At 48.0% G+C, this 20,116-nt stretch overlaps 1 protein-coding gene across 1 annotated transcript; it reads left to right on the top strand.

Annotated features, from left to right (window-relative positions):
• Positions 1-10,091: 10,091 nt before the first annotated feature.
• Positions 10,092-19,667, top strand: BNIP3 (BCL2 interacting protein 3). The gene is made up of 6 exons (XM_086752786.1): positions 10,092-10,209; positions 12,754-12,937; positions 14,078-14,162; positions 16,674-16,780; positions 16,888-17,037; positions 18,476-19,667. Exons 1-6 carry the CDS (start codon positions 10,173-10,175, stop codon positions 18,525-18,527), a joined length of 615 nt encoding a protein of 204 aa, XP_086608912.1. The 5' UTR covers positions 10,092-10,172; the 3' UTR covers positions 18,528-19,667.
• The last annotated feature ends 449 nt before the right edge of the window (positions 19,668-20,116 follow it).

Below are 20,116 nucleotides of genomic sequence, written 5' to 3'. Positions count from 1 at the left end.
GTGCCAAATGCGTCCTCCCCCAGCCGAGGCGTTCCCGTATCCTCATACCACCACTACACAAGCCAAACTTCCTACCGGTCTGACACTTCCAGGCGAGGAACAGGCAGTTACCGGGCAGAAAACTGACAAGAGCCAGTACAAAATAGACGGAAAGCCCACTGCAAAACTGCGGAATTAAGCCGGCCCCTACACCCAGCTTTCCATTTCAGAGCACGCTTTCAGCAGCTACACAGAGAAAGGAAAATGTGTAGAACAGGTGGCAGCGTACGAACGCTGCGTGTCAGCCCAGAGCTGCGGGCCTACATGGACAGCAGCGAACGTCTCCTGCCAGTCAATCGTTATTTTATACTGTACACGTTTCTCTGGCAGTATCATGATGTAAGAAACAACAGACCAGAGTCAGTCTGACTCCAACGTATTTGTTTTCTAATTTCTGTCTGCATTTTAAATGGTGTCAGCAGAGGCACAGCCACACTAACTGAAGAGCAATCTTAATGAGATAGATGACATTTAAAACCACCAAGGGAGCAAGCAGCTGGAATAAATGAACTTTCTTTTTTTACTCTAAGAGGTTAAACAACACAGAATAGGAAGCAGTTCTCGGGATATGCGGTATATGCATGGGCGTTCAGAAAATGGGAAACGTCCAGATCAGTTACTCAGTGAGCACAGAAACCAGATTATTTTGTTACAGTCATTCATCATAACCTGTATTACGCTGAACCGCCAGCATTTACAGCTGCAGAGGACATTCATCAGCAATTACAGGCCCTGACATTTGAACTCCATCGCAGCTGATGGAGACTCTATGAAGATCCTGACGACTAAACAGAGCAGGAAGGTGCAGCCCACGTAACCAGTGGAAGGCAGAGACAGTCTCTGCCATGGGCTTTCGGCATCCTAAAGCGAAGCTGCTGCAGATCAGAGCGATGTTTATTAATCACACCAGAGAGAAACTCGGTATTAAGGGGGGAAAAAAAATCCCGAACACAGAATGCAAAACACGACAATGCAAATGGATTATACAAAGCCTTTCGGCAGTAGATGATTCATGTGTAACATATAGATACACATATAGCACACCTTATGGACACAGCAATATGCATAAACACACACAGGAACTAACCTCACAGGCAGGCTCCACCATGATGCACACTGCCTCTCTGCTTTACCTGAGGGCAGCACCATTCCTTGGACGCAGTGCATTTCATTTTAAAACCTGTAGGCTGTTCCTAGCAGATTTAAAAGGATTTCTATGATTCACGCGGCAAAAGGCTAAAAAAAAATAATCCATCCCCCCTGCACAAGATTATGTTTTCCATCTCTATCCTCTGAATAGCGGAATCGGATGAGAAATGATTCGCCAGTCAGTCTGGGGAAGCATTTAGAGGACAGAAAAGGAAAAGGGAAAAAAAAAACCATACAGTAAAATCTGCTCACCATGTACACACCCCCAAAGTGAAGAATCAGAGCAGCCTAACTGAGGAGAAGCTAAAGATGAATTTCAGCAGAAGGCTGCAGTTGCTGGGTGATGCCCTGTAAATCCTGCTCCCTCCGGGGAGAATGAGCTCGCAGCGGAGCTCCGGCAGCCGCCCCTCAGCCATTGCAGTATCACTGCAGCTTGCAGCTGAGCGCAGGCACGTCATCACACCCGCTCCGCGAGCACTGGAAGCCCTCCCTTTCACAAATCCACGGCAGGCATGCCAGTACGAAACCCGCTCACCTCCAACGCGGGCTGAGGTCCCCTTGTACCTGGATGCTGCTAGAAGGACGTGCATTTTCAGCTTAATTATTAAGCCAAAGACTTGCATCCAGCACAGACTGAATCTGGACTGAACTCCTCCTGAGGCGGGGGCTACGTTACTGAAAAGGGCAGAGCAAATTTGAAGGATATTCAGATTTAAAAATAGCTGGCAGCCTTTGCACTTGCTCCTAGCAAAGGAGGGGGAACCAAGTTACATGGAAATCCTTAGATGTCCAAGTGCAGGGCCAGGCACCGGATCTTCTCTCTTACAGGAATGTCATTACTGCATAACCCCCTGCTCTGAAATTATGTGGAAGTGGAAATCTGGTGGAGAAAAGGCAGGTGTCTTTACACACGCCTGTAAGCTATGATTTGAGGATTAAAGCACTGCAGATATAAAAAGTGTATCTTTAACCCCTAGCTTGCTGTCTCTCACTGCTTTTCATAACCGAAAAATTATTAATTTTTGTTATTCAAACTCACCACACTGAAAATTCCCCTTTACATCAGAACTGAAGAGCAAATACAGATAAAATGAATGTATTAGTTTACAAGATACTTATAACAGCCCCACGCTGCAAAGTTACCTGGTAGAAAAGAGGATATGGGGCCTATTTATTTGGTTTTCTGTGACAGTGAGGACTGGGAACCGTTCCCAGTGAACGTCCGTGAACTGCTGACAGGCGTGACAGAGTGATCTGAGCCCAGGACTGGAAAGCAGAAACCTATCTGAAGTATATTCTCATTTTTCAGAAAGGAGGGTGTGGGGTTTTTTCCCCTTAAAGAATACCCAAATATCTGGAACTCTCCATTTAAGAGCATGGTTTTCCCCAAGTCCAAAGGCCCTTAATCTGTGCAGCACCTGAACGCAAAACCGAGAAACGTGTGCAACTTCTACCTAGACTCCCAGAAACTTGTTCCTATTTTTGTGGTTAACTTGCTGCTGTATTTCTCATGCCCTCTGCCCCTGCTCTGCAGTTTGATTATCTTTTGACAAAGGCGCATGTAGTGGCACTTTGAGAAAACCACTAGAACAAAAATTCTATTTACTTCATAGAAACACCTAGAAAGACAAAAATAGTGCAAAATTTCTAGGGATAGGAAGCTGCAAGAACAGAATCTCTTTGTTTTTTGTTGTCAAAGCCATAGAATAAAAACTTTCCTTTTTCTGTCCATCCAAACTGTGCTGCATGACATGAAACAGCACACAGACTCCTCGTTTCCAGGGCTGGTTTTTCCTAAGCCCCAGTCCTGGCTGCTCATGAGACACTTTCTGCCTCTCTGGCATCCCACGGAATCAGTAAGTCGCTGTGGGAATACAGCACCAGTCTGCAAGAGACATCGCAGCGTCAGCGCCTCAATCACAAACACAGAGCGACTGCATTTAGTGTCAAACGCAGGCACAGGCGCACTACCGACTCCAGAAACTCTCTCCAGCTTTGGCAAAAACTGTGCTTTTCCTTGCTCCTTTATCACGCAGATACTTTTAAAAACTAGATCATCCCGCTGCAGTTCAGCCCACGCCATGATAAGCAGCTCGCCAAACCACACATATTGCGGGGTGTGGCTCCCCAGTTCAGCCCCGGAACCAGCTCCCCCAAGATGCAAGGACTGGCTGTGGCTCTGACGAGAGCTGTGCAAACAATAGCTTTTGAACCCTCGGATAAATACAACTATTTTCTATTTTTAGAGCTGAATTGCAACATTTTGTGGGCGTTTGTAAGTAAAACAAATAACATTGGAAGCAGTGTTGTAAGTGATGGAAAGCAAGAGGCCACCGTTAGTTACATCACCCAAAGAATCGGGTTTTGTTTCTCAGCTGGCAAGTGCTAGGGAAAACGGATTCTGCCGGCAATTTCCATTTACTGAGCGGTATCCAGCGCAGCCTCGTCCAGAGCGCTCCACTGCACAGTGCTTCGTCACGCAGAACGAGAATGTTAATGATCTTTAAAAACCTGAACTTAGCAAGTAAACAAGAGCTGAAGAAATTTATATGCTCCACTTTCCTGATTCACTCTAGAAGCGATCAGAATTTCTGATTTCTATCTTCTCCAGCTATCTCTGCGCTCTGTTTACCATTTACCTGTACCACAGGCAGCAGGTCAGCCAGGTGGTTTTGCGTGTAGCACTCTGCGCAGCTATCTACAGAAACCGGGCAGGAATCTTTTCCGCAGCCTCTTACTCCCTGACTGCTGGTATACATGTGAAACACTGCACAAAACGCACAGCAAAGCCCTGGGATTGCAGTAGTTATGTCAGAGGCAGCTTTTTTTTTTTTTTTTACTCTCCAAATGGAACAAAATGAGACCTTCTTAGTCAGGAAAATACTGTGATGAGATCTTGAGGTAACAGGTCTGAAGCAATGCTTTGGTAAGCAGGGACACTGCTGTGCTGAAGAATATGCAGGCGGCAGAAGCAACAGATGGCCACATTCAGCCCAGACCCTCTTCTGCAGGAGGTTGCTTTGCACCCCATCCTCTGGCGCAGAGTAACGACACCTCCAGGACACAGCCAGAGGAAAGATGTCTTGAGCGCCCTTCTTTACTTGTCTTTTAGGTAAGCTCTGCATTTCTCATGTCAAACCTGGTTCTATGAGCGTCTTTTAGAAGTAAGAGAATTCTGAGTCCATTTGAATAGCCAAAATAAATTAAGTCCTACTTAGAGCTTTGTTTCCTGCACCTGTCCAGGCTGCAAAGCCAACCGATGATTCTGATACTAATGATCGGATTTTTGTCACTGGGCCGTCAGAAATTGCTGTAAGAAAGAAATAACACATGGAAAAGAGACAAGCATATGCAAGAAACAGTGATGAACGCTCAAAAATTAAACTTGAAGAAATCAAGTCTCACAAAAAAGCAACACGGTTGGCCCAAACAGAAGACGGGTTCTTCTGCACCCAAGTCTTTGTTTTATGTCACCTGTAAGAGGATCTCATTTCCTCTGTCCTCTAACCCTGCAGTGCAAATGTCTTTAAAACTTAACATTAAAAATTATACAAAAGGAAAATTCTGTGTTCATTTAGTTTCTCCTGAATCCTGATGGATTGGGGAGACACTCCTCTCTGCTTCCTTCATCACGTATAAGATGTATGTGCCGTTCCCAGTCTCCCTGCCTGATCCCACGCGCTGAGCCGACTCTTGGGCTGCCAGAAGCGCACAAAGCCAGGGTCCCCCCCAGCAGCTTTCAGGCCTGGTGACATTTGCGGCTGTCGTTCTGTTGGGGGCTTCGGGGGTGGTGGGGAGCAGAGCTGAGGCGCGGAGGAAGGGTCTGGCTCAGGTCATGCCGTCCCCCTGGCTCAGGGGTTTCGAGCCTGTGGCACCAGCAGGCTCGGGCGGCCCAGCGGCAGCCAACAGCTTGCGCCCAACAGTGTGGTCAATCTTACCCACCTCTGGGCTGATGAAAGCCAATTTCAGTGTCTATATAAGACTGTCCCCATTTAAATCACTTCAGAAATACATTTGCTTAAACTGAGATGATCATCGTGTGGAGACCTAGCCCCTAATTCCTTTCCTTCTTTAGACTGTATATTAAATCAGATCATCAAATCCACTGTGTCAAGATTGGTATGGGTTTTAAATCTCAGATCTAAAGAATTCAAAACAATAGACTACGTGTATCTATTACATCTCCTCGTGTCAACAGCCTGGAGGAGCATGAACAGCTCAGAAACAGGTATCTGAGAACAGCTCGGTAGTTAATGATGAACAACATTCCAAGAAACGCTCAGGATAAAAATAGACATACTGGATTGATTTCCAGAGAGAGCCAGGAAGGTTAATAACTAAGCTATTGTTGGCAGTGAAAAAAACAGATGAAAACCCCTAGTTCTCAGCTAGCAGCAGCTTTGGAGGACCTGTGCTTTGCACGGGTAGCCATGCAGCTGGAGAGGACTAGGAGGCACGTAAGGAAGGCAGTGAGCGTCACCTCCTGTGTTGTGGGAGCCATGTCACCATCTGAAGGGATGTAGGCACGCAGCCCTGGGACTGGTTTGGGAGAAAGTGCATCAGCCCTTACACTGTATCCATTATAAAGCTGGTAGTTGATGCAGATTACTTTGATTGATAGCAATCAGAAACCAAAGAAACATCAATCAATATTAGGCATTTTAAAACTAATTTAAGATTATAATCAGTCTGGGATTATGCAGAGTTTTTGTGTAACGCCTAAAGTAACTGTCCCTCAGAACAGCTGCAAGCTGCCACATCGGTACAAAACCACCCGCTCCAAGCTAAACACAAAGTGGAAGTTGCCTGACCAGCAAGCGTGACTTCAGAGCTGTCTAAAATACTGCCTTCCTCAGGCAGTGGGGGGCGGGTCACTGACTCTCGTGTAAAAGGAACAAATCAATACATGACTGTTCTGTTGACATGCAAGTGAACAAAATTAAAGTGAGTTCCAACCTGGAAGAGGATGGCAGCTTAACAAGTCGATATGCTTTTAAAGATTTCATCCAGTACAATTTACAATTTTCTGTGATCACAGCAAAGTGCTTTTCTGGCAGTAGTCAAAAATATTTTACCATAAAGATTTATCCGAAAAGAAACGCATTCATCCAATTACTAGTGAAAGATCCCCGAGGTAAGCTGCCACAGCTCTGTTCTGACATCTACCCGTACAGAAGAAGATTAGCGGGGCCCTGTTTTGTCCCTGCCTTAAAGCAGAAAAGGCTCCTGGTAACTCGGTTTCCTGAAGGGAAGATCAGTCAGCAGAAAGCAGGACAAAGAGAAAGCGAGCATCAGAGAGGTGCTGTGCAGTGGGGCCGTTCCAGTGCCGGCGGCAGCAGAAGCACGCAGCTGTTTGCCCTGGCTGCCTGGCAGAGCCCTGGCAAGCAGCGCTGGCACCTGCACGGCACAGCCTGCACCTCTGGCTGCCTGCCTTGAAGGGCTTTGGCGTTGTGCTGCCCTTCCTGCTTGAGGGCTAGTGCCGAAGAAGGGGCAGAGGCTGGCTGGGAGGTGGCCCGGGCCGGCTGCTCAGGGCCCTGGCAGGATCTCTGGAGAGTTTATGCCAGCTCTTGAGCCCAGACAGCACATTTTCGGGACTTATATACATTTATTATAACTACCCAAGTAATGATACCTGCTACACCTGTAATTAGCCCTACAGCAGCAAATATTTTCCCGTTAACGTAAGATGATCAAAACCAGAGCAGACTCTGAGCCATGGTGTGGAATATTAATTATTTTTCAAAGTCAGAGAAGTGTTAATAGAAAAATAATCCTGAAAATTTAACTTTAACACTTCAGTGTTTACCCAAATAATACCTTTCCCTGCAATTTGTGACCTTTTTTTCCTCTTAATTAATTTTTTAAAATTCAACCCCCTTCTCTGTGACGTTTGGGGTGACAAATACTGTAAAATCATAAACGCGCGTTCCGAGGTTAAACATAGAGCCCTTTCCCTGGTGTGCTGTTGTTATACCTTCGCAACATTGTAACAGAGCTGCTCCTTTTGTTTCAAAATAAAGTCAATTTCCGCTTCCCTAAGGAGAAAGTGATTGTATGTTGGAACAAACCGCGTTTGACTGGCAGGCTCACCGGGCGCACTTGCCAGGGCTCTGCCCGGCGTGCAGGCGCCCAGACGTGTGTGCCGGGGCTCTGGCAGGACTCCGCGCAGCGATGCAGGGGATGAGGAAGTGGTCAAGTACTGGTAGAAATATTAAACACAGTTTTACTACCCATGAACAAAGTCCCTGCTTCAGAAGAGGTGCCCCACAAGCCACACATTCTCCTTCCAGGGTACTGCCGGAAATCCCCTAACAAAATCTCCGTGCGCTAACGGTAGCAGGCAGAGCACTGCTCCAAGTTCCCGTTTATGCCTCACCCCTTTGCTTCGCCGAGCACGTGGGGGCAGCTGAAGAATCTGCTGACCTGTAGGCAACTTCAATACCCTGCACACGAGCTAGGTATTTCCACCACACCATGAAAACTGTGGGCTTGAAACTGCGACGCCTCATCTTACCTTCCCATAGAGCTGCCGGATTATAAAGCACGTCCTGCAGAGGGGAAAGGTGGGGCCAGCTCCTCTCTTCTTCCCAGGAGAACAACAGGGGAGCGACTTAATCAGGAAACCCTAACAGAGGGTTGGCCCAAACTTCCTCCTAGAGAAGAGCCTGCTGCTGCCGAAAACTGGTAACGGAGGAAGCCAGTTTGGAGAGAATGTGATATTTGTGCTGCTGAAACGAGCAGCAGCCCATGGCAAAGACACTGCTTCACGCAGGATACGCTCCGGGTTCGTGCAGCACCAGAAGAGAAAACAGGTGGCAGGGTTTTGTGCTAGCAGGGGACACCGTCAGAGCACATTTCCACCTGTGATGGGAACGGTGGAGCTGCAGCTGGGTCCTCGAGCGGAGGGAAATGCTGTTCAGGCCCGTTGATTGGCGGATAGCCCGTGGCTGGACATCTCTACGCAGATGGGTTTTGGTGGGAGTGAAAAGGCGACCGTGCCAGCTCCTCCCTCCTGAGGCAGTCAGCCTGTGTCTGGGCCAACACAGCGCCGAGCTTTCTGTTCCTCCAACGCTCCCTGAGGCACACAGGCGTACTGTTCACCTGGAGAGGGCCAACACGTTCCTGGAGGGATGAACTCGCTCTGCTCTTCTGCGCTGAAGGCTGCCTGGCTTTGCCGTGCAGAGCGAGGCGCAAAGGGAGGACTGCTGGGCAGCAGAGAGCAGCACAGAGCTACGGGCTGAGCCGAAGCGGAGGCAGCCTCCCGCTTTCCCAGCCACCGCTGTGCCGTCCGCCCGGCCTGCACAGGAGGACATAATAAATAAATGCATGAACATAAGGAACTCGCTTCTTGAACAGTTACTCATTAAAATTGTATTTTTGTTCCGCCGAGGACAAATTTGCCCTAAGTTCCTTATTAGAACAAAATTGATTTTTACTCATGCAAATTAAATAAGAATTTCTCATCAGATTTCCTGTGGTCAGGCACAACAGAGGATAATTTAGGCACTGGTGTGCTGGGAAAGGCTGGTGTCTGACGGGGCTGCGCGCACGCCGTGCCCCAGCTCGCCCAGCTGCCTGCCTGCCCGGGGGAGCGTGCTCCAGCTGTGCCCAGATGTGCAGCTGTCAGAACAGGCCTCTGCCCCGCTACCTCCTGGCTGAGTCCGGAGAGCTGCCCTGGGGCTATCCAGAGGGAGAAGTACGGATAAGGTCCTGCTTAAGGCTCTGTTAGTCCCAGGGGGCCTAAGGCTGAGGCGTGGAAAACTCCTGGGTTAAGGATGGACGAAGAGCTGGAGAACGGACCCTGAAAACGTCTCCATGGGCCAAACCGATACCGCACTGTCCAGTACTGCGCCGCCTGCACTGAGCGTAACGCGCCCGTGAATGAAATCCTGACCCTGCCTTTCTGGCAGGCTTGTAGGTTAACACTCCTTGCTGTTACGGTAACGTGCCGAAAATTTACCGGAAGATAATTTTACTTGAGCTGTGCGATTGCCTACTGCAGAGAGGCACAAATGGACTCCACTTCAACCTGGAGAAAACGCCTGCGTCCTGTGATTAAGTAAACACCACTTTACCCATCCTCTGGCTAAATGAAATGCGATTTTACGTGTTTCTCTTTCCAAACTCCCCGCGGCAAGGCAGCATCTGCTTTCGGACGGCCACTCCGGTCCCTGCCGAGCGGCCGGCTGTCGGGAAGCCGCCGCGGCCTGCTCGGCCCCGTGCCGCCAGCTGGAGCCCAGGCCGGTTTGGAGCCAGCCCCTGCGCTTCTGCAGCCGTGCACGGTTTTCCCTGGAAATCGCAGCGCAGTCCCCCGTCCGCTCGGTGTAAGTGTCGGCAGCGCGGTATTCAGCCACCGAGGCCGGGCGGGACGGCACGCCGCCGGGCGCGGCTGGGCGTGCAAGGGCGCGGGGGGGGCACGGAGCGGGAAAGCGAGGCGCTCTCCGGGGACGCGACCACCGCCTTCAGCTCGGGCTGCGCCGGCCGCGGCCGCAGCCCGGCTCGGGGGGCTCCCCCGCCAGCCCCCGCCCCGCGGCCGCCCCCCGCCAGCCCCCGCCCCGCGGCCGCCCCCCGCCAGCCCCCGCCCCGCGGCCGCCCCCCGCCAGCCCCCGCCCCGCGGCCGCCCCCCGCCAGCCCCCGCCCCGCGGCCGCCCCCCGCCAGCCCCCGCCCCGCGGCCGCCCCCCGCCAGCCCCCGCCCCGCGGCCGCCCCCCCGCCCGCCCCCCGCCAGCCCCCGCCCCGCGGCCGCCCCCGCCAGCCCCCGCCCCGCGGCCGCCCCCCGCCAGCCCCCGCCCCGCGGCCGCCCCCGCCAGCCCCCGCCGCCATGGCGGCCCGCCCGCCCCGCCCCCGCGCCCCCCGCCCCGCGGCGCGGGCCAATGCCGGGCGGGCGGCGGTGACGTCAGGCGGCGGGGTAGGCGCGCAGCGGCCCGGGCCGGGGCTCCGCCGCGGCGGCAGAGCAGCGGAGCGTTGGGCGGGTGCGGTGCCGCCATGTCGCGGCTCAGCCCGCAGGAGGAGAACTTGCAGGGTAAGGGCTGGCGGCCGCGGTGTCCGACCTCCTTCGCTCCCTCCCTCCCTCGGGGCCCGCCGGCCTGCGCGGCCCGGCCCTCAGGCCCTCGGGTGGTCGGGCCTCGCCGCGGGGGCACGGGCGCTCCGGGGCAGTCGGGTCCCACCGCGCTGCCCCGGCCCGGGCGCTTGGCGGAGGGCGGGACCGCGGGGCTCGCTGCCGCTCGGGTGACCGGCTTCCCCCCGGTTGCTCGCCGGCCGCGCTGCCCGGTTGTGCGGCTGAGGCACGGCGTAGGGCGTGGGCCCCGTGGGGCCGTGCGCTCGCCCCCGGCGCTCAGCTCCCACCCGCGGGCGGAGCGCGGTCGGGGCCGCAGTCGGGAGCGAATTTCGCTTACGGGTGAAAGATCCGTGTGCCGCCGCCAACTGAGCTGGGTGATCTCCGGGGCGATTTTAGCACTCTGGGGACGCTCTCATCTCTCTGTGGGGTTTTGCTTTTTTTTGTGTCTAGTTCTGAAAGCCGTATATTAAGAAATTAACGTTGTTAGAGCTGGTGTAGTGCCTTTTAAAGTGCTAATCTGTACTCCCGCGGTGCGTATCCTGGGCTGGAACGCCACGTCGTGAAGGATTCAAAAGTCCTTCCCCATGACTCGGTCTGTTCGGTTTGTGTTGTGACATTACACGTGCTTTTATCTGTTTATATTTCCAGCTTCATAAAAATACAGGCTCTTGTATCTTTAAATGATATTATAGGAATAAATGATAATATATGATAAATGATAATATAACAATACATTCCTAGTGCACTAGCAGAACCTTACTTTCAAGAGTGTCTAAAAAAAAAAAGGAAAAAAACCATGTAAAACACCAGTACTGTGATCCTTCAGTTATAATCTTAATCCTTTCCATGTTTTCTCATACGTTCGCTGTGGAGTATCCAGTAAGATTTCAGTAGGCAGCGTTAGTTGTCTCTCTGAAGCGGTTATGTTTGCCTTGGGTGCTGATGGTTGTTGAAATGCGCGCGCACCTCGAGTAGTGCGCGTCCTCGCAGAAGGAATGGCTGTGACCGCCTTACAAATCGTTGTAGTGCAGTCCACGCACGGCGCGAAGTTCTGCTTTTGTGAGCAGGGGAGCGGGAGCTGAGGTGGGATGTGCTGAGGAGCAGGCGGACTGGGAGCTAGCTGATGCTCGCCAGAGCTCTAGCTGGACACTGTCTTAATTTAAACTTCAGTGGGTGTGATCATTCTTCAGTAACAACTTAGGCTGTCGTAAATTTGGGGGCAAAGAGTCGGGAAAAGTTTGTCTGGGTATAAACACATACCACATAGGGTCATGTGAAGGGGGAAAAAAAAAAACCCACAGAACAGTTGTGAAGTAGAAGAGACTCTCCAGAAAAATGTCTCTTCAGAACTCAGTAATCCGGTGTGTTTCCATTCAAAAGATGTTGTGGTCACCTGGCCCCTTAGAAGGGAGGTACTAATGCTATTAATGCTGATTAAGCAGTTTAGCTTTCTGCTGTTTTAATTGAGGAACCTTCAGTCTCTTCACAACCGGAATATCTTTCTTCATTTCACGTTTGGATTTCATGCTAGATCTCTGCACTGGCTTCTCCCCTTCGGCATACCTTTAAAACCACTCCTTTATTCCTCCTGCTGCTCTCTGAACACGGCTTACTTCCTGAGCCCGCCGCAGCCGCTTCCTCTAGAGCCCAAGTGGTCCAAACACCCAGCTCTGTGTCTCTCCTTTCCTCGCTCGTGCCTCGGGCATCCTTCCTGCTGCGCTCTCCTGAATTCGGGGGTCTCACCTGCCCTGTGCCTCCTGTCCTTCCTGTTACATTTCCTGTAAACTGTTCTGGGATGGGCACAGTGATCTCTCTGCTTCTGTTTACGTGCATAAACATGCTACATCGGTAAATTCCACTGACACTTGCGTAATTTCAGTATTATCTGTCCCTTGAGCTGTTCTATAAAGGAGACAACAGATACGAGTCCTTTTGCACCTTGGTTACTGCTAGCCCAGAGGAGAGTTGTTATTCAGCACACTTAAAAAAACAAAGCAACACGTGACTGGCCGTGTTAAATATACTGCAAGCAGCAAACACATGATCTAGTCGTTGCCACATATCCGCTATTGCTTCACAGTAACACCTAAAATGTTTACTGAAAAAAAGCTAAACAAAACACAGTCACTGGATTCTCGAGCCTAAAATACTTTCAGTAAATGAATAAACAAACTTTGGCAGAGAGTCCCTGACATTATTTCGTTTGGCTGCCACCTATGTCGAACAATAAAAATTAAACATATCCCAGAACAAAAGGTGTTCAGCTGCAGAAAGAGATACAATGTACTGACCAGCTGCTTTTCGGTTCTGTGAGACTTTGCAGCACCCTAACAAAAGTGCCCCCGCGTTTTGGCACTTCATCGTGTTTATTAGCCGAGATATGACCTGCAGAAGTACCAGCGTTCACACTGTAACGTCCCTCTCGGGAGGATCAACGGCGCGTATTTCACATGCTTTTACGCAAACCACTTGGTTTATTCTGGTTCTGTTTTCAATTGCGCCAAGCAGGTTCCTGGGTGGAACTCCACTTCAGCAGTAATGGAAACGGCAGTGGAAACGCGGTCACTCCGCCGAGCCAAGAGCAAGTACCAGCCTCTATTTCCATTCACAATGGTGACATGGAGAAAATACTCCTCGATGCTCAACACGAGTCTGGAAGGAGCAGCTCAAGAGAGAGCTCACATTGCGACAGGTAAACAGAATGGTTTATTGTAAGCAAAGTAAAGGTCGCTGTTACACAAAGCCATTTTTGTGCACAAGAGGCAAAGACAACTACAGAAATGCTTACATACGTGTGTGAGTATACACACATGCAGAGAGGAAGAGAGAGAAAAACTTAATATTTAAAAGATTGGTATTTAAATACTAGAGAAATGCTTGGGTAGAAGTCTGTCCTGAAACCAGAAAGAAGTCAGAGGGGAGAGGACTCTAGAAGGCTTCTCGCATCTTCTGAAGATGCCATCTCGGGGTTTGGTGTATCCTGATAAAGAAGCCCAGCAGCAGCTGCTGGACTTCCTACGGGTGCGCTGCTTGTGCCCAGGCAGCAGCCTTGTTTTGGTAAATAAGATACTCTGGAGCCGTGCGCGGCTGTCGTTCTCAGGGATCGGTCTGCGTGCGGCAGTGTCAGCGCTGTGCCGAGGAACGTATCGTGCTACGAACGCTGCTGCCTGCAGCAGGAGTGTTGGAGAAAGGTGATAGAAAGCAACTTGTGGTTTTTAATTTTAATGAGGCACATCAGTTAACAGTCTTAGGACAATTCCTTAGCCATTACCTATAGCTAGTTTACAAAACGTAACAGATTTCTAGGAATATAACACAACAAAACAACTTGCATCTGATGCAAATTGTCAGTCAGTGTTATTAATTCATTTAATTGATTTTGACGGGCTGTGAAGTCTGCAGCCTAAAGTTTGGTTAAAAAAAAAAAAAAAAGGAAGTACAAGACTGAAAATAGACAGTAGGATGCAGAACTTCCTCGTCGTCTCTGGCTGGTTTGAATTCAAACCAAACCCCGCGTTTACCCATCGTTAGCTGCCCACTGTTATTTAGTAAGTAACAGGGGCCAAGTCACGCAGCCTCACGGGCATATCTCTGCACTGCTGCAGAACAGCTCTGTGCAGCAAGCTTCCTGCAGGCTGTTAGAAAATCAAAGATTAGCTGAATATGCTGGATTATGTCACCCATTGACAGGTTAATCTCAGGTCGGGGCACTATAGCTCTTTGGGAGAACTGTGCATGTAAGCGTCACTGACTAGCTTTTAGCACGTACCATAAACAATGTCATAATAATTTTAATGGGTTCTTTCTTACTTGTGCTTCTCTTATTGTCAAGCCCTCCTCGTTCCCAGACACCTCAGGACAGTCACAGAGCTTTGGAAATAGAGAGTCACAGCAGTGGAGAAAAAAATAGCTTTCAGGTAAAGATCTCACCTTGCTTTGGGAGAAACAATTTCTTACTCTTGTTGTCTGAAAACCAGCATTAGGAAATTGGAGATGAAGCTGCTAATGTAGAGACGTAAAGAACTTAGTAACTTAGAATAATCTTTGCAGAATCAGGCTTTGTGTATTTGTATCTGACTTGCATGGATTGTTTTTTTTTTTTTTTTTAATCTGTAACCTGAGATTTTTCAGAAGGATTTCAGTGCCCTGATCTGTTGTCTTTTAAAATGGCTGGGTTCCCAAATGCCTCTTCCCAGCCACAAGTTGAAAAGGCCAACCTTCAGATCCTACAGGTAGCTTTTAGGAAAAAAGATAATCCAGAAGATAAGCACTGGTCTAGAATCCCAGAGAACTGGAGTCAGCGCCTTGGCTAAGCCTCCAGCTTCTGGGGATCCTGAGATGCGTTCTCTGCCATGGTTTCCTTTGTCCTGTGAAGTGGGCATTATTCTCCTCTACTCAATAGGCCGTTGTGATGTCATCTAACAGATCGTGAGACAACTGCATTTTTCATTAAGGTGTATAGGAAATGCATCAACAGGGAGGGTGTCTGCATGGTTATGTTCTGTGGACAACTTAGGTGCGGAAGTTCCCCCTTCCCCTTTGACTGTCAACTCGGTACATCTCATGGATCCCCCACAAGGAAGTTCTATTTAAACACACCACCACCGAGGCATTATGGATTTCGAAAGTGAATTTGACAGCAGCAAGAATTTCTAGAGTCACTTACAAGTGACAGCCAGTCACATACATTTTCAAAGCACTGCTGTAGCTTTGTGATTCATTTAACAACCAGTGCTTAACATTTCTACGTGCTGCTTTGAAAAACTCACTGTTATTTCTAATTTCACTTGTACATTTGCTTAAATACTTGCAAAGAAAATTAGTAAATACATTTGAGAAAAGAGTGGCGGAAAAGAATGCTGTATAGTAATTATGTTTTATCAATACATAGCTTATTGCATGATAACAGGCTAAAATCTTAAGTCTTCACTGAAGTTTGATACTAGCTTTAGAAAAAAAAATGACTTATAAAACATTTTGAGGAGTCAGGTATTGAAAGTAAGTAAATTGCTCTGCTCTGCCAAAGACTTGCTCTATTATCTTGGGTAAATCACTCTTCCTGCACTGTTTATGAACAAAGAGATGCTATTTTCTCATTAAATGGAAATTTATTCCGTGTCTGTGACTAATTCTTACAGGGTTTGCGGTTTGCAATTAGAAATCAAGATTGTATTTCACCTGGAGCCTCTACATAAAAAGGAACAGCATTGTGTGATAAATGAGCAAAAGTCTCCAGCGCTAAGTTACTCGTGCTCCAATGTGCACTGTTATTTCATTAATTCTAGGAAGAACTCGGGACCCTTGCATTCTACTCTTAAAAAAAGTGATTTATTCTGTCAGCTCCCTTTTTTTCAGTTGTGTTGTTTATGGTCTGCAGCTGAGCGTGCACTGGGTATTGACATCTCAGGGCCTCCTTCATTTCCTTGGCTGGCTCGATCAGTCCATGATACTGGGTACCAATAGAAAACTCATGAACTTCTTAAAACAAAGCCTACGTGTTTGCTGTTGGTACCGTATTTAGCCCGGTGGGGTTTCAACTTCATGCAGTTTAAGTTATACAGCTGTATCAACAATACAGCGGTTGAATCAGTTCTCAAAATTCCATGAAATGTGCTTGGTCCCACTGCGTCTTCCTTTCTGTGAAACTCTGCCCGTCATCTCTACATGTCTAGCAGGAACCTAGCCGAACGAATCGCCACCTTTAGGTTAGCTAAATACGTTACTGGAAATTAATTCTTTTTATTTTATATTTCCAGGAAAGCCTTCATGTGTTTAAAGATCATAATTTAGACTTTGAGAACAGATCATCAGAAGTTAAAAAACCATCAGAATTAAAGCTGCCTGGACAGTTTTATTTCCATTCTTAAGCGTGTGTGTGCATATATAGCTATTTCAGTTCCATGACCAGAGACTATTTTTATCACAAGACCTTGGCTCCACTTAATGCACAAGCATTAAGCAAGAAACTATATTCTTACTCAGCATTTATGCTCTAATTCACTTGAAAACAAAGCCACTGTTAGTTTGTGGGGGTTTTTCTGCACAGATGTGTGCAGATAGACCTGGGCTCGCTTCACCTGTGTTCCCAGTACTGGCCCAAAAGCCAGGTAGCGTTACGCGACTGGAATGAGTTTCGCTTGGCCCGGATGAGCTTGCTGGAGCACCTTCAGCTAAGTGTGACATCACCCAGTTCTGAAGGCAGGCAAAAGGTTTCTCTGCCAAGTGTCAGTCAGGTGTGTGAGCGGGAGATGTTTGCAGATCCTGTGTGTAAGGATTAAATGCAGGGCTCTGGCATTTTATTTCCTGGAGAGAGCCTCAGAGGTAGTCTAGCACGTGGTCTTAGTGCAGAACAGGAGCTTTCTTTCGCAGTACTGACATCCTACCTGTCACAGTCCTGAGTGCTGTGTGATAATGGCTCTTTGTTCCAGTCTGAAGAAGATTTTCTTGAAAGGAGGAAAGAAGTAGAAAGGCTGCTGAAGAAGAACGCAGATTGGATGTGGGATTGGTCCAGCAGGCCGGAGAACATCCCGCCAAAGTGAGTGCTGCCGGTGTTTCTGGATGAACCCAGACACAGCTTTTACTTCCTCCAGTGTAAATACGTGTCTGTTAATGCTGTGACTGTGTTTGCTTCCTCAAAACCAGGGAATTCCTCTTTAAACACCCCAGGCGCACAGCGACTCTCAGCATGAGAAACACCAGTGTCATGAAGAAAGGGGGCATATTCTCAGCGGAGTTTCTGAAGGTTTTTCTTCCGTCTCTGCTGCTTTCTCATTTGCTGGCCATCGGACTAGGGTAAGTTTAAATTGGGGTGGGGAGAGGAAAAAAAGAGGGGTCTAATTCTGACTTCCCTCTTTGCCTAAAAGATGAGTAATACACTTTTCTCCACAGAAGGGGGACAGACAGTTGTTCAGAAAGTGCTTTCTACTTGCAGTCTTGTGCTGTTGCTGAATGTGTCAAGTTTTCCTTTTCTGCTTTTCTCACTGGTTGAGAATTATTTTGAAAAATTCTCAAGGGGCAGTGAAATGAGGAGTTACATATATGAACTATAATTATACATACACAGTACTGTGTTCCATTGGATATATGACTTCTAATCTCATAATTCATTGCAAAGGAAAAAGATTACTTAATATTTTAAAATTACTCACATGTGGGAGGGCTGAGGGACACCAATCAGAAGCTGAATTGGTTTTTGTTAGGTGATCCTTCCCTAGAAACAGCTGCAGCTCCCCTCGTGGGAGGGCTTAGGGGAGGACTCAGGTTCTGGGGTGATGCCCGTTTTCCAAGCAACGCAGCTACAAAGCTGAGAGTGAGCGGCTGCAAGAGCTTGAGGGGAAGGAGGACTCTGCAGCTGCACTCGCTGGAGGGAGGGACAGCCCGATCTGTGGTCCCTGCAGCGTGCATAATTTTGGATGGTGGAAGGCACAGGTTATCTTCTGAGCAAAATCAAGATCTCGGCCACATGATACTGTAAAAGCAACATGAAACTAATTTAACTCCTTCCAAAATTAAAATGAGTAACTACACAAGACAGAATAAAAGCGTAATGGATTTTTCCTTCAAAATAAGCTCAGGTTTGGTAATGTAAGTACTTGCTTTCTTCCTGGTCACTTCCACCACTGCTGCAAATTTCCATTGTTCCAGTTCTGTAAAGAGTGACAAAAACGTCACGTCTTCAGAAAGTGCTTAATGTAGTATCAGTGAAATAGTTACACTGCAAAATAATAATTTCTTTAAGTTGCAAGTAGTACATGAACAGAAGACGCAATGTAGGGCAGCTGTGAAAGCACACCAAGCTGGGACATAATGACCAGAGAAATAGTAAGAGGTGCTTGAAGATGGTAATAAAATGAGAGTTTTAGAAATTTCAGCTGTATTTAGCAAATAGAAAAACTTATTCAAAAGAAAAAGGTAATAAAACATCTGACTTGCAGATGTGAAGCAGTGTGTTCGTGCTAACCCCATACCCAGCTCTGACCCTTGCATCCCTGAAACGGAACAGCTGACACAGAATTACTCAGCCTTGTAACTCAGGGAGAGTTGTTAGACAGGGGTGTGCACAAGTCAGCAGCAACTGAAAACTCCTTCATAGTCACTCGATTTCCCCACTTAATTATAGCTGGAAATCATGTAACTAGTAATCTGATGAGAAAAAAGCGCTCCCTGCATGCTGCACGTTCTTGCTGAAATGAAACACAACACTCGCTGACTGACTGTTCTTGATCCTCAGGATCTACATTGGAAGACGCCTCACGACCACGGCATCAAGCAGCACGTTTTAAAGGCACCTGTGAAGAAGATCCTCCTCTGGGAATGCAGGGGGGAACAGCAGAACCATCTGAGCTAGCGACAGCTGCGATCAGCGTGTACTGGTTCCTAGTTTAGTAAGAACGGGCAGAGACACTCGAGCTAGCCTCTCGTGTATAGTCGTCTGGATCAGCTCATAGCGTGTGTTCTGGACGCGTTAACATCTGTTGTGTTGCTTTGTAGTGAAGTGTCTTTGAAAAGAACTCGATGTTTAAAACCAATATAGCTTTAATACAGCACTTGTGATTCAGCTAGGCGTTCATCTAAACCGCTGTCTCCTGGTACTTCATAGATGTGAACCTTCGTCCCTGCTGCTGCACCCCTGACAAAAAGGGGTTAGCCCAAACGACACGTGGCCTTACGTATCGCATACGGGAATTCAGAGGAGCCTGTACCTGACTCGGCAGTTTCTTCCTAGCGTGGATTTTGCTGAGCTCCCCTTCACGTTTGTGTGAGATGTGAAATGCTGGGAGATGGTCAGCTGGAAGAAACCAGCACATGGGTGAAACTTCCATTGGCTCTTACTAGTTCAGAGTGTGATGTGCAACAGCCCGAGTTACAATTTGGACTGTAGTGCCTCATAAACTGCCTTTGCAAAATAAGCTGTTAACTCCCCAGTTATTAGAAGTCCCTTCTCTGTTGTCTCTATTGCTTCTTGGTCTTTTTACCTGTAAAAACATAAGTTTGCATCTTACCTTTGCCTCATCCTTGTATAGATCTAAAAAAGGGTTGCTTGCTTATTTGTTTTTACTAATGGAATGCCTTTTCATTCAGTGATTTTATCTTATTTAATGAGAAAAAATAAATGTTTGCCAAAATACATTTTATATATTTAAATAAAAAGGTTCCTTGTGGATTCAGAGTTTTCTCATTCCTTTTTCCCTAATAATTGTTGAAAGTGGCTGACTAGGCTCTTTGTCTTTGAACAAGAGTTTCACACTCTTTACTTGCATAACTGACAAATAAGTAAGGATTTTCTGTAGAAAACAACTTAATTGTTTATTCTTAAACTTGAACATGGCTAAGCTCGGTAAAGAGAAACTCACTGAACTTGGAAATGCATATTCTGCTTGTACCACCGTTGTAATTTAAAAATAAATTTGCTTTCTACTTTCTTTTTGTCCTCATTTAGCAGTACTGATTTTATTCTTCTGTGCTTGAAGTGGAGTCTGTAAAAATGTCCTTAGTGGTCTTGCAGCGGCTGAGGATAGTTTCAGCAGAGATTTTTCCAGTGCACATGGGCAGGTGTGTGCTACTTGCCCTATAGCTATTCCTCAGCAGAAATCTTTTGTCCATTTTTCAGTTACTACAGAAAGTTGAGAGTAATAAATACTGATGCTTGTTTTGTACGTAGCCTGGACCGTGATTTGCTATTCGATCAAGAACGCAGCAGCACCACGTACCCAGGGCTGCTAATGCCTGCCCGGGTGCTGACCCACACATGTATCATAGAGCCACTGTCACCCCCGCATTTTTAGCGCCATCATTCAGAAAACCTCACTGTCCCCTGTATTATGTGACTTTCCCTGCACAGGGGCAGGAGCTGGTCCCCAGACACCACGTC

The sequence above is a fragment of the Chlamydotis macqueenii genome, chromosome 7 (assembly GCF_036417535.1).
Source record: "Chlamydotis macqueenii isolate bChlMac1 chromosome 7, bChlMac1.mat, whole genome shotgun sequence".
NCBI classification, from domain to species: Eukaryota; Metazoa; Chordata; class Aves; order Otidiformes; family Otididae; genus Chlamydotis; species Chlamydotis macqueenii.
Note: the sequence above shows the minus strand (reverse complement) of the source record. Positions and strands in the feature narration are given on the sequence as shown.

Bases quoted from the DNA above. Each gene is read 5' to 3' on its own strand.
- BNIP3 (XM_086752786.1), top strand. From the start codon at position 10,173: ATGTCGCGGCTCAGCCCGCAGGAGGAGAACTTGCAGG. The intron at 16,781-16,887 runs GTGAGTGCTGCC...CCTCAAAACCAG, and splicing joins CCGGAGAACATCCCGCCAAA to GGAATTCCTCTTTAAACACC. The intron at 17,038-18,475 runs GTAAGTTTAAAT...CTTGATCCTCAG, and splicing joins TTGCTGGCCATCGGACTAGG to GATCTACATTGGAAGACGCC.